Source organism: Balaenoptera acutorostrata, chromosome 2, assembly GCF_949987535.1.
Source record: "Balaenoptera acutorostrata chromosome 2, mBalAcu1.1, whole genome shotgun sequence".
In the NCBI taxonomy this organism is placed as follows: Eukaryota; Metazoa; Chordata; class Mammalia; order Artiodactyla; family Balaenopteridae; genus Balaenoptera; species Balaenoptera acutorostrata.
This window is the reverse complement of record NC_080065.1, coordinates 141701791-141716095: the sequence shown is the minus strand read 5'-3', so window position 1 is coordinate 141716095 and position 14305 is coordinate 141701791. Positions and strand designations below refer to the sequence as shown.

Below are 14305 nucleotides of genomic sequence, written 5' to 3'. Positions count from 1 at the left end.
ACAATATTCATCATCCCTCCACCTTCCCATCACAGACTTTCATTCCCTACCTGATATCTTCCCAGGTCTCCTTCTCTAAGCTCACCTCTAGCCACTGTCCAAACTGGTAATGGTTACCGGTTTGGGTGATCAACTGTCCCAGTTTGTCTGGGACTGAGGTGCGGGGGCTCTGGGGCCATAGGACTCTCAGTTTTAAAACTGGAACAGTTCCAGGCAAACCAGGATGAGTTGGTCACTCCAGCTTCATTCCATGCAGGAGAGGTTTGCAGTTTAAGATTCTTAAAGATAGGAAATACCTTCAAACCATAACTGGACAATGGCAGGAACAGAGCTAACATTTTGGCACAGAGAGACTGATGCCTCCATCAACCCAGGCCTACTGTTTACTGGTCTCACTGGTGAGGCTTGTGTTGGGCGCGGGTCATTAACATCATTTGAATATTAGATTCACCTGGAGAGATTTTCCTCTAAATTAGGAATGCCTGGACCCTACCCACTAGAGGTTTTCTTCTTTTTTAACATCTTTGTTGGAGTATAATTGCTTTACAATGGTGTGTTAGTTTCTGCTGCATAACAAAGTGAATCAGCTATACATATACATATAGCCCCACATCCCCTCCCTCTTGCATCTCCCTCCCACCCTCCCTATCCCACCCCTCTAACCCACTAGAGATTTTGATTTAATGAATCTGGGCTGGGACCTGGGCATTGGTATTTTGAAAATGTTTCCCAGGTGATTTTAATGTGCAGACAGGCCTGCGAACCACTGCTCTAAGCAAATACGCTGATAAATTGATTGATTTCTCTGTAGAAAGCTTTCTCTCAATACCTCCATGCATTTGGTTTCTCTGCAAGGGCCCTAAATGTGCAATTTTCCGTGCTACTTTAAGTGTGGTCTATGGATGGGTGCCAGTTAGCAAATTGTTATTGGTCCACCTCCAGACAAAAAAAATGAAATTGAGAGTAATCATTTAGAATCTTTTTATAGCAATCAGACAGAGCAATTTTATGTCTAATGAATCTAATACTAATAAAAAATTGGACTTGCATTTTTTATATCTTTGCTTCTTATTTTTGCTTTTTATTTTTTCTGATAATTCATTTTTATTGTATTTTACAAAATATAAGTCTGTGACAGATTGGAAATTAAAAACCAACCACAAAAAGTAGTCCATCACCACAGATACTTTGAGAGGCACTGTTTTAGAATAACAAGTGATCTTCTGATCCAGGAAGAGAAGGTTTTACCTTGCATGCCAGTCAACTGATGGCAGCTTCCTGGAGCACTGTTTTGAGAAGGATCCCAAAGCCATGAACTCTGATCAACTGTGTCGGCCACAGGACCAGGAACAGACAGTGGCAGTATGCGTCTGGGTAATTGTCATCCCTGATTTAGTCCAGTGCTCCTCTTGTACTCATTGAGAAACTGAGGCCCAGAAGGAAGAAGAGATGTTCCCGAAGTCACACACTGAGTTGGAGCGAGAGCAGTGGCCAGGACCCAGTACTTTCCTCACCACACCATGCCTTCTCTCCCTTAATCCTGACACCCCTGGGTAAGGTCAGTCCTGCTCCCGATACCGTATGGCTCTCAAGAAGAATGGTTGCATGAAAAATAAAACAAGTGGTGTATTTCCTCTGGATCCACACACAGCCCAACCAGGCGGAATCTGAGTCACAGGCACTCCTGACCCAGCCAGAGACGCAGGCAAGGAAGACCAGCACCACAGCTCCCCAGGGCCAGCCATCACAGCCCAAAAGACCACCTACAGAAGCTGTGGTCACGGTCACACGTGAATACCAAGGCCTTTGATCCTCTACAGGTTTCTTATACTGATGTATGCTAACCCTGTGAACCCCCAGAATGCTTTTACCAGACATGGACACCACTGTTAATCCAATATGTCAACTCACTGCGTTAGCACAAACCACAGCATGGCTGAAAAAAAGTAACACAATTCATTTTATTTGAAGTTAAAAGACAGTTTAAGGAGACTTACTGTGTCCAAAAGAAGTTTCTCAGCTTTGTCTCGGCTGATACTCTTATTGTACCACCTGAAAGCAGGAAAAAGTCATATGTCAATGACATTTTAAAAAATTTCATTATTTACTTATGAAAGATAATTAATGACAGAAGATTTTTTGTTCTTTTTGTTTCTACCAATGCTTTCAAACTCAAAAGCAAAAGCATGAACCATTTCCAGGTAATAAAATGTTTAATTGGAACAAATGAATCAGAATTGGTGAAATGTTGATAATTGTTGAAGCTGGGTTTTGGGTACATGGAGGTTCATCATATTTTTCTCTCTACTTTTGTGCATGTTGGAAATTTTCCACATTAAAATTTTAGAAAACATTTATCTTCTGCTCTATTTTGTAAGTCAGTGGGTGGTTATTAGCAGGATGATGCTAGGGCAGCTATAAAAATTTAATATAAATTTGAAAGTGTAGCAAATATCCTTTTAAAACAATTGCAGTATTTTCCTCTGTAAGACTGGTTTTCAAGATCTTCTGCAAAATAATTAAATTTTTTCCCAGCTGCACAAAAGCTCCTGCACAAATGACATTGACAGTGTCTCATAAGGCTAGTTTATCTTTGTAAAAAATGCAAATGTAGAAAAACCTGAGGCATTACTGTTATTCCTTGTCAAAGGAATGCTAAATTTATTTGCTGAAAAAACTAAAAAATTTTGATGGATGTAATCTGCTAAAAGTAAGGTAAACATTCACATATTTTCTACTTTTACAAAGTGAACTAACCTGAGATTGAGCTTCAAAGTTAGTTTAAAAGGAAAATGTGTCACGGGGTTCATGTGATGACACGATATTGTTTAATTTTGTGTTTCTGATTTTATCATACAGCTGTTTTAATTTCTTAAGATTTCTGGCTAATTTTCTCAGGATAAGTGTCTCATTTCTTTTCTGGAGAAGTTTTAAAATCAAATTTTCTATAAGCAATTTGAATAATAGATTAAATGTATAAATAAAAAAAGAAAGTAAAGATACTTCTTGATTTTTGCTACCAAAGAATAGATCTTAACCTGAAATAATTCATGTCAGACACCTTTAGGAACCAATGCAGTGTGAAGGAATGATTTGGATAATGGGGAAAAGCAAATCTAAGTACACTATGGGTTCAGTGTCATTTTTAACTTTTTTTTTCTTTTTCTTTTTTTTTAAAGGAATTCCTTTTTTATTATGGCTGTGTTGGGTCTTCGTTTCTGTGCGAGGGCTTTCTCTAGTTGTGGCAAGTGGGGGCCACTCTTCATCACGGTGCGCGGGCCTCTCACTATTGCGGCCTCTCTCGTTGCAGAGCACAGGCTCCAGACGCGCAGGCTCAGTAATTGTGGCTCACGGGCCCAGCTGCTCCGCGGCATGTGGGATCTTCCCAGACCAGGGCTCGAACCCGTGTCCCCTGCATTGGCAGGCAGACTCTCAACCACTGTGCCACCAGGGAAGCCCTCAGTGTCATTTTTATAGTTTGATTTCATTAACATATGTAGTGCTGAAAGCTCTTCTTCATACATCTGAGCATTTGAAACTAGCAGTCCAGCTCCTTGCCTGGCTGGCCAATAATCTGTATGTGTAGCATATCGTACTCAAGCAAGCAACAACAGATGACATGTAACATAAATGCAGTGTGGTATCATTCTTGGAATTTTAATGACTGATGACTCTAAACTAGAATTATACAAGTTATACAAAGATGCTAACTGACTTTTCATAAAGTTTCCATTAAAACAGCCTCGATATGAACTTTGGCTTCCTGAGTATGCCCTGATTAGTCTCTTTTGCATTAGCTGTAGCTAGGCTGAAATCATATCTCTGGTCAGTGGACTCTATCAAAGTTTGCTGGGGGGAAAGCTCCAGCCATACTCTGGTGAGAACTTTAAGACTGCAAAGAATATTTAGCTAAAGTGTAGCTCACCTATCATGTGTCAGAAAGTGTTATCAGCAGGTTATGAGACTTGCCCAAGGTCAATGAGCTAGTAAGGCATAGCCAGAATGTGAACCCAGCCATTTTGGCTCCAGAGTCCATGCTTTTATCACCACCATAAAGAGCCTGTAACTATCATATACCAGGGACTTAAGGAAAAACATTACCAGGCTCCCTCTCTCCCCCCAGAAAATCCTAGTTTGCTATGCTGTAGCCCCCAACTCCACATCTTTCAGGGGTTACACCTGTCAGATACAGTTCTTGCGATCTGCAAAATCCTAAGGAACGTAATCTTCGCACTATTTATCATGTGCATGCTGTCACATGGGTCCTTCTTTCCTTATCTATATTTTAATACAAAAATTAAATGTGTAATGTATAAGTTTGAAAGAGAAATGAAATGGAGTGAAATAATTTATATTCTTTTACTACCCCTACTCCCTGAATCTTCTAAAGTAGAGCTCTTCAAACTGGAGCATGTCCAAACAGGAGCATTATTTTTATAATTTTGTTGTCTGGTGAAAAAACAACTAAAAAGTGGTAAAAAAAAAGAATGTGAGTGGTTTTTTAGGGTTGAAGTTTTTCAGTGTTGTTAACACTTGAACCGTATCCTGGCCTCCCTGCCCACTTATTAGGTTAGAGGAGACAGAATGATCATCAGTTAACAATCAGTTGTGGAAATTAATAAGCCCAGGGGGAGAGAAGTTCTGGGTGGGGAAGCAATACCACTTACCAAACTTGTTTGGTTATTTGAGAGTAGCCACGAATAAGGGAATTAGTGGATTCTTCTGAGCTCTTTTTAAAAAATTGTTCTAAATTAATTTGATTTACAATGTTGTGTTAGTTTCTGCTGTACAGCAAAGTGAGTCAGTCATACATATACATATATCTACTCTCTTCTAGACTCCATTCCCATATAGGTCATTGTAGAGCACCAAATAGAGTTCCCTGTGATATACAGTAGGTTCTTATTAGTTATCTTTTATATATAGTAGTGTGTCTATGTCAATCCCAATCTCCCAATTTATACCCCACTTTCCCCCTTGATAACCATAAGTTTTCTCCATCTGTGACTCAATTTTTGTCCTGTAAATAAGTTCATTGGTACCATTTTTTTAGATTCCACATAAGAGTGATATCATACGATATTTCTTTCTCTGTCTGACTTACTTCACTTCATCTGAGCTTTTGAACACATGCAACTGGATGGTACTTTCCAACTCAGTGAGCTCTTAGAACTTATTTAGTTGAAGTCTGGCAAATATGCTTCATCTTACGTGTCAGCTCTGATCAGTTAGTACTGGCTGCCTGGAGCTGTGTGTTGCAAAGATCGAGGCCAGTCTGAGCTCAGGGAGTAAGAATGTCACTATCTAAGAGTGATGTCTGCCCTGAGTTCAGGCACAGGGAGGGAATGTCAGCAAGAGTGCCACAATTTGCTTTCCTTCATCTTACCTGACCCTTCAGTTTAAGGAAAAGGGATCTGAGATCCAACCTGGTGAAGAAACTTGCCCAAAGTCATGTCCCCAAACCACGGCAGGAGACCTGAAGCCAATCAACTTACCAACCCATGATCATGTTCCCGGGGCACAATTTTGAGTTCTTATGCAGATATCTAGACAATGTTAAGTTCAAGGAAAAAAGTAATCATATTGGGCCTTTTTTTTTGGTATACCCAGATATAATAACTAACTATCTGGATGCTTGTTTATGAGTCATTTAATTCTCTAGCTACGATTCCATATCTGAAATGCAAACTGACAGAGTGCAGAATAAATAGAGTTCACAGACTGTTTTGTTTGTATGCTGTAGTGTTTCATTTTAAAAGTGACTTAAAATATCTTCAAGAGAGGGAATATATCTTTTTTTTGACCCAAGCTCCATCATTCCCTATGGCCTTACACTGTGTTGGAAGTTTGAATGTGCCCCTTCTATCATAAATGAAGAAATTCTGATTAAAAGTAAAAAGCCAAAACATAAAGAAAACTTCCCAGCCTAGGGATCATTTGAAATAAATGCCTAATTTTTTCTAAAGGTGTTGACTGTAAAATAATAAAAGAATTTTATTTTTTAAGCATATCTTATATATTTCATTACAGTTCGGGTATTCTTGGAAGTGATGACTCCTGTTAGCTGAGGGAGGGGCTTCTCTTACCTACTTGATCAAAATGAATCTCAGGTTGAGAGACTCTTCAGAAAATGATAGTTCTTCACTATAGAATCTATTAGAATTTCAGCAACAAATAACTTAACCACATTTGAACTAATAAGAACACAAATGAGTTAATAGAAGGTTTCATTAGCTAGCATTCTTCAACCCTGGTATCTTAAGCTTGATAAGTACTTTAAATTTTATCTTTAAATGATTTTGAACTTACAGAAAAGTTGTAAAATACTGTAAAAGAACTCCCACATATAGATGAACCAATTGTTGATATTTTACACATTTGCTTTACCATTCTGTCCAGATAGATAGATAGAGAGATAGGTAGATAGATATAGATAAATAGATTTTTTTGAGCCATTTGAGAATAGACTTTTACCCCTAAGTACTTCAGTATGTATCTCTAATAAGTAGTATATACACTTGTATAACCATAGTACAATTACCAAAATCATGAAATTTAACATTGATACAATACTATTACCTAATTTTAGACCTTATTCAAATTTCATCAGTTGTCTCAATAATATATTTTGTAACTTTTTTTGGTTTGCTTTTTTATGGTTCAAGATTGATCCAGGATTACTGGTGCATTTAGTTACCCCATCTCTTCAGTTTTTTTTAACGTGGACCAATTTCTCAGCCTTTCATGTCTTTCATGATATTAACATTTTTGTAGAGCACAGGGCAGTTATTTTGTAGACTATCCTCAGTTTGGATTTGTCTATTATTTCCTCATGAATAATTCAGGTTATGCATGTTTGGGCAGGAATATCACAGAAGTGATGTTGTGTCCTTCTCAGTGTATCACATCAGGAGATGCACGGTGTCTGCTTGCCCCATTATTGATGTGAACTTGGATCATATAGTTAAGATGGGATCTACCAGATATTTCCTCTTTGTTATTAGTAAGTGGTTTGTGAGAAGATACTTTGAAACTATGTAAATATCAAACTTTCATCACCTATTTGTGACACTCATTGATGATTCTTGCCTGAATCAGTTGGTACTTTGAGTTATAAAATGGTGATTTTTAAACTTTATCATTCCTTCTACATTCATTAGTTGGCATTTTGCTGCAAGAAAGAGCTTTTTTCTCTTCTTGCCCATTTATTTATTTACTTACTTATCTGTCAAGCTATTTATTTATTATCGATTTTTAAATTTTACTCAGTGGATTGTAGTCCCTTACTGTCATTATTTATTTTGATACTCAAATTATCCCAGATTTAGTCAGAAGGAGCATTTTTAAGCTGGCTTCTGTGATCATTCAATATGTTCACATTATTTAACAAAAGAATATTGGGGGGTACTTCTTTACTTTTTGATGCATCAAAATGTTCCAGTTTCATCTTTGTTCTTTCCCTGCCCCGACTCTGAATCCCCAAGCCATTTCTCCAAGAAGTCCTAGTTCTTTTTAGTGGGAAGTGTTATTTAAAAACCAAGATCTGAGTGTACACATTGCTACTGTAGTATTATTGCCTCTGGGCCTTCCAGCAGCTGAGCTAGGAAATAACATGTACATGGTGAGTACATTGTACTCTACACTTGAATTTTATTAAACATTAAGTAATTCCATTAAAATTATATCCATGTGGGGCTTCCCTGGTGGCACAGTGGTTAAGAATCCGCCTGCCAATGCAGGGGACACAGATTCGAGCCCTGGGCCGGGAAGATCCCATATGCCGCGGAGCAACTAAGCCCATGCGCCACAACTACTGAGCCTGCACTCTAGAGCCCATGAGACACAACTACTGAAGCCCGTGCGCCTAGAGCCTGTACTCCTCAATAGGAAAAGCCACTGAAGTGAGAAGCCTGCGCACTGCAACAAGGAGTGGCCCCCGCTTGCCGCAACTAGAGAAAGCCTGCGCACAGCAACGAAGACCGAGCACAGCCAAAAATAAATAAATAAATAAATAAAATTAAAAAAAAATTTATATCCATGTGAACTCTTCTTTTAAATGACTAGCTTGAAATAAACAACACAAGCTAAGCAGATATTTAATATCTATATTTTTGTCTGCTATCTTGGTATTGGAAGTATTGCATTAAACCATGTTTTTAAGTCAGTTTGTATTTGATCCAGTGTTCATAGTGTTTTTTCCTTCTCAAGTAAGATAAATATTCCTGGGACTCCCAGAAGAACCTTTTCCTTTGACCACAGTTATGTGCAAGCATCTGAAAATCATCCCTTAGATAAAAGGGGAGATGAGAACACATACCCTCCCTCTTCTATTTAAAGTGACCCTCTGGATTTCACTGGTGGTCCAGTGGTAAAGAATCCACCTTACAATGCAGGGGATGTGGGTTCAATCCCTGGTCAGGGAACTAAGATCCCACATGCTGCAGGGGCAACTAAGCCCATGCACCACAACTACTGGGCTCATGCACCTCAACTAGAGAGCCTGCGGGCCGCAAACTACAGAGCCCAAGCACTCTGGAACCCGTGCGCCACAACTACAGAGCCCATGTGCCCTGGAGCCTGTGCATCACAACTAGAGAGAGAAAAAAAACCCGCACGCCACAACTAGAGAAAAGCCTGCACACTGCAACGAAAGATCCCACATGCCGCAACTAAGACCCGATGCAGCCAAAAATAAATAAAATAAGATGACCCTCGGGCTTCCCAGGTGGCGCAGTGGTTAAGAATCCGCCTGCCAATGCAGGGGACACAGGTTCGATCCCTGGCGGGGGTAGATCCCACATGCCGCGGAGCAACTAAGCCCATGCGCCACAACTACTGAGCCTGCCTGCCACAGCTACTGAAGCCTGCATGCCTAGAGCCCATGCTCCGCAGCCAGAGAAGCCACCGCAATGAGAAGCCCGCACACTGCAACGAAGGGTAGCCCCCGCTCATCACAACTACAGAAAGCCTACACGCAGCAACGAAGACCCAACACAGCCAAAAATGAATAAATTAAATAAATAAATAAATAAATAAATAAAAATACCTTTCTAATAAAAAAGAAAATAAATAAAGTGACCCTCAACTATTTACTTAGGGATCAGAGTATGGGGGAGAAGAAAGCAGGTCAAGAAGAGAAAATGCCTGGTATTTTAATAATCAACCAATAATTCACTCCTAATGTAAGAGGACTCCTTAGCACCGTATTTTTGGAAAACAAATAAAATAACTTACTCATAGGTTTCCAGGTTATTTGGAGACTTTTCCACCAGATAACTGCTTGGTACGTATCCTTCATGCCTGTTAAAAGGGAAATTAGTGTTTAGATTAATGTAGAACTAATTTCACATCTCCATTTCATAGGTTTAATCAACTAAAAGTCATTTAAAGATGAAGTCTCATGTTATTTAGCATTCGGGATAAGACATTTTAAAATTTTCAAATAAAAGAATTGCTAAAAATAACAACCTGCTATCTGTTAAAGGCTATGTAGATTTTACCACTAAAATATGAATCATAATAAATAAGAAGTGGTTGCTTTAATAGCTCTGCTTGCTAATCTCTTCATTGTGAAATTTCCTCTGTTGGAAAAAAGATTAATGTTCAGTCTCTATTTTCTATTAGGAAACATTTGTGTGTGTGTGTAATAATCAGTATTTTTTCCGCTTTAGTGCTAGTGTTTTACAGTTGGGAAACCAAAATAATTAAAACATAAAGAATTACTTTCCAGCCACAGGTCCCAAAAGATACTGCCAGTCGAACTTGTGAGCTTTTAATTCAAGGCCTCCATATTGTTTTTTGTTAAATGAGCTCCTTCAAACATAACTGGTAAAACATGAGAAAAAAGGATAAAATCATGCTGGATTTGGGGTTGGGGGTTTCTTTTGAGCAGGAGTAAATTGTGTATAAACAAAGACATATGGATTAAGAGACTAATAAGAACGTCAAAATACTTTACACCTGTGTGTAGCTTTGTACTTTTCAAAACACTATCGCATTTAATACTGCAAGGTGAGAACAGTGTCTCCTTCACTCTCTAGGCCTCTGACTCCATACCTGTAAAATGAAGGACCTAAACTAGATCACACGTAAAATCCCTCCAGACTCTGCAATCTATAAAAAGATGTCTCATAACTTCTTGCTCTTTACTCTTATCACCTGTTTTAATTTTTGTATAAGGCCATTTTGTAATCTAGTGACTTATGTTTTTTTGTTTTGTTTTGTTTTTTAAGATTTTTTTTTATGTGGACCAATTTTAAAGTCTTTATTGAATTTGTTACAATATTGCTTCTGTTCTATGTTTTGGTTTTTTGGCCGCGAGGCACGTGGGATCTTAGCTCCCTGACCAGGGATCGAACCCACACCCCCTGCATTGGAAGGTGAAGTGTTAACCACTGAACCACCAGGGAAGTCCCTAGTGATTTATGTTTAATGGGGAATGTGTAATCTATTTCACAGAATTGTTCTGAGGAGTGAAGAAATCAAGAATGGTGATGTCAGATATGGGATATCTCATATCTTGTACCCATGGCTGACCTGACCTTGCTAGTCAATTATGGCATGCTTTCTTTGGAGAATTGAACACCCAGCCTCAGAATCATTCTTAATCCAGTGCTCAAGGCAGTCAGTGCCAACTGATGGGAGTCAACTTGTTCTCAAGTTTGCTATTTCTTTTATGTCTTTCTTTTGACATTCCTTTTAATTATGTCTGTTTTTGCCACACCATATGTTTACAATTATATTAGTAGGTCAAATACTATTTTCACTTTCATGTAGAATGACTGTGTTTTAATATGCCAGTCAAAGCTGGGTTATCTACAAAATGATGATAATTCTCTTCACTTGAGTGTAGGTATAGAATTTACAAAGCCCTTTCATTTTCTTCATGTCATTGATTTTCTCAGCACTCTGAGATGGAAAGCTGATATTATCATCTGCATTTTACAGATAAGGAAATGGATTCACAGAAGTTCAGTGACTTTCCCAAAGTCCTGTACAACAAAAGCAGCTGATACTCAAGTCCAAGTCTCCTTTTTCCCCATCTTGTGTACTTCCTGCTTCACCAGGCTATTACAAAGCAAACTGGGGAAATTCCCATATGCCCGATTGGCCTCTGGGGTGTCCTCTTTGATGCCCTTTGAAGTGCAGAGTTGAGCCTTTCCACGGGCCAATGAACAAGGGGTAAACTGTCATTTGGGGAAGGGAGACCTAGGAGAAAAAATTTCCTGGCACATTAGTTGTGCTAAAGAAATGTCAGTTGATTGAAGGGATGAATTTCTGAGTAAGTTCCTCTGGTGTTTGTAGAGCCAGGCAGTCTTGAACCTGTTTCTGCTACGGGCCTCCCCATAACAGGCAAAGAGAAGGTAATGTGATGGGTCTTGTTTGTTTCCCCGAGTCAACTAGAGAGAGAGGTTCCAGATGAGGGGCTTTGGCGTCTGTTCTCAGCTAGCAAGAGACACTGCCTCCAAGATCACAGTTCTTGATCTAATCTTGTTTTATACCCCTCCCTCACTTCCCCTGCAGTTGAGTTGATAAGGCTACTTAAAGAGAAGGTGCCTTGAAAATGTAAGTTTTGATATATATGAAAAGTAAAGCCTTAACCCTAAAGATATTTGTGTACCTCTTTTTTTTTTGCTCAACGATTGGTCCTTTTTTTTGTTGTTAAGTTTAATGATACCCAGTGTTGGCACTCGAATACCCTGTTGGTGGGAATTTGGCAAAATTTTTGAGGGATTTATCTTTCAAAATTAAGACTTCACATAGTCTGACTCACCAGTTCCATAGTTAGAAATGTGAGATATATATTTTTTTCCGAAAGAAAAAAATTTTTTTTCAAAAATATATAAATTTCAAAAGATTACCAAGATACACGAGCACGAGCAATCCAAGATCTTCACTGAGCAACCTGGAAACTAAATGTCCCACTATAAAATATTGTCTAAATATTTATAACGCAAGCATACATTCTAAAACTATGCAATTATTTAAAGAATAAGGTAGATTTGTATGTGCTGATATGAAAGTACCTCTAAGATATATCATTAAAGGTTAAAAGCAAGGTGAAGACCAGAATGGACCACCTTAGTGCCAATGAAAAAAGGATGCATTTGTATACGTATAACTTTTTTGCTTAGGATGCACAAGTAACTTAATAATGAATACTTTTAGGACTGATGTGCGGGCAAATGGAGGGTGGCTTGTTTTTATGTATATTCCTCGCTATTGTTAGTTTGTTTGTTTTTTTTATAAAACATTGACATAGGCTATCCAGATGTTGCAATGATGGAGTGTTTTCTTTTTCTTTTTAAAATATTTTTAAACTAATAATAACCTCACACTCAGAAAATGTTTAAACCCTTAGTATTAATATAGAAAGCTGTTAATTGCAGTGTTGTTAATATTTGCAAAACATTAGAAACAACCTAAGCCTCCAAGAAGGGAATTTGCTAACTTATGGCACACTTCCGTGTTGGATTTAGGCAATCGCTGAAATCATCTTCCGGAGATGATTCTGGAGACTATTCCAGGGCACAGGTAAATACCTCTGATATTTAAAGGAAAAAAATAAAGCCTTGTAAAGCAGTGTGAATCTGATAACTTTAAACTAAGCACTAGTATCTAAGTCATATACATCCCAGAGCATTCTGAAGGTCAATAACGGTAATCTTCCTATATTTCAGATCAGAGAAGGAGTCATAAGATTTTTTTCATTCAAAAGTCCTATAGTGGGCAAACTGTATTTGCACAGCTTTGTTTTCTCCATGAATCATTCGGATGGCTAGTTGAAAGGCTGTTGGTTTAACTAAATCTTTAGTATTTTTTTCCTGGTGCTTCTTAATGTAACCACCAATCCGTACCATCTGTACGCACCTTTTCTTTCCACCAAAAATAAGACCCTCACAATGGGATGTACCTTCAACCTCACTTAAACACTCAAGAACAATGGTGTTTTGTGGAACAAGTTGCCATTCTCCCAAACTGTGGATGTCAGTGGAAGAACCCAGGAGATTTTTAGATGAGTTTGGAGGCTGGGAGTGCTTGATGGGCTGCAGGGAGCCAGTATAGCAAGTGACTGCCTCCCAGCCACCTCTGAGAAGGGGAAAGACCCTTTTCAACTACTTCTTCCTTCCTCCTCCTTCTGCCTCTGCTGTCCTCTCCTAACTCAGTGCCGTGGTCCTGCTGAGAGAGGTAGGACAATCGTTCCAGTATTTTCTTTGTTCCCGCCTCACCTCAAAAACTGGGACAGCAACCACGAAGGTGCCTTACCCATTCCTGTCCTGAACTCTCCACCAGTGAATCTCGGAACTGTCCAGCAGGTAATACTCCTCATTGCGTTGTAGCGTGAGTTCCTGTGGATCATTCGTTTGGTAGTCATACAAGGCAATGACCAAGGTTTCTTCAGGTTCCCGAAGTAACTGCTGGAGGAGGGACACAATAAAATCAAACAAAGATGTAGAAAGGAGGTAAACTGTGGAACGAGGTTAGCAAGTTCCCGAGCTGTAACTTGCTCTTGGACCCATGCCAGGCCAGACACCGGTTCCTACAATCCATTGGGGGTATTTCCTGAGGCGATTTGCCTGCCTAGTTGGCTTTCTTTATGAGTTAGGCTTATGGTGCTGAATAGGACACAAAGACATTCAATACCTGGAGTTCATTGCCTCTCCCATTCTATGTGGTAAATTCTGACCCCAGTGAATTCCCAGCGGCTGTGCTTTGCACAAAAGTCTGCTTGTTTCTTTCCTTGAACCATGTCACAATTCACAGCCTTTCTGCGAGAAGCATCACATTGTTGGCAAAGGGGATGAAGTCAACACTAAATCATTCAGTCCATGCTTTTCTGATTTTATTTGTGGGCTTGTCCAGATCCATAGAATCATAGACTATTGGAGCTGGAGTGCCTCTGAGAGATCATTTGATCCATTCTTTTGTTTAGAATAGGGAAACTAAGGCCCAGATGGAGAAATGGATGTGGCCAAGTTTAGCAATTGAATTAGCCTTATGCTTTCTCTACTATATCATGTGGGACCCCTTGTTCCTCTTGTGGGCTCTCTTGCTTATGTCTCTGCTTTTCAGTACGTTTCTTAGGAAGAGATATTGATATGTGAAGAGGAGACTGTAAACAATCACAAGGGTTCAGGGTGGGCACACCTGCTACAGGTTGGCAGACTTTGTGAGACAGCAAACATGGGAAGAGATTGAGATTACTGGCTAGAATGAGATTCGGTGATGGGAAATCAAAAGTTCTCTGAGTACATTGAAGCAATCGGTGGCATAAACATACTGGAGATTAAAAAAAAAAAATTGT

The 14305-nt window shown here is 39.1% G+C and overlaps 1 protein-coding gene across 1 annotated transcript in view; it reads right to left on the bottom strand.

Annotated features, from left to right (window-relative positions):
* Positions 1-14305, bottom strand: part of ITK (IL2 inducible T cell kinase) — a 64729-nt gene that overhangs the window by 19217 nt on the left and 31207 nt on the right. The window contains exons 6-8 of the mRNA XM_007165522.3: positions 13267-13418; positions 9235-9300; positions 1998-2052 (exon numbers count right to left, since the gene is read on the bottom strand). Coding sequence (XP_007165584.1) covers positions 1998-2052; positions 9235-9300; positions 13267-13418 — 273 coding nt within the window. The remainder of the gene's footprint in view (positions 1-1997; positions 2053-9234; positions 9301-13266; positions 13419-14305) is intronic.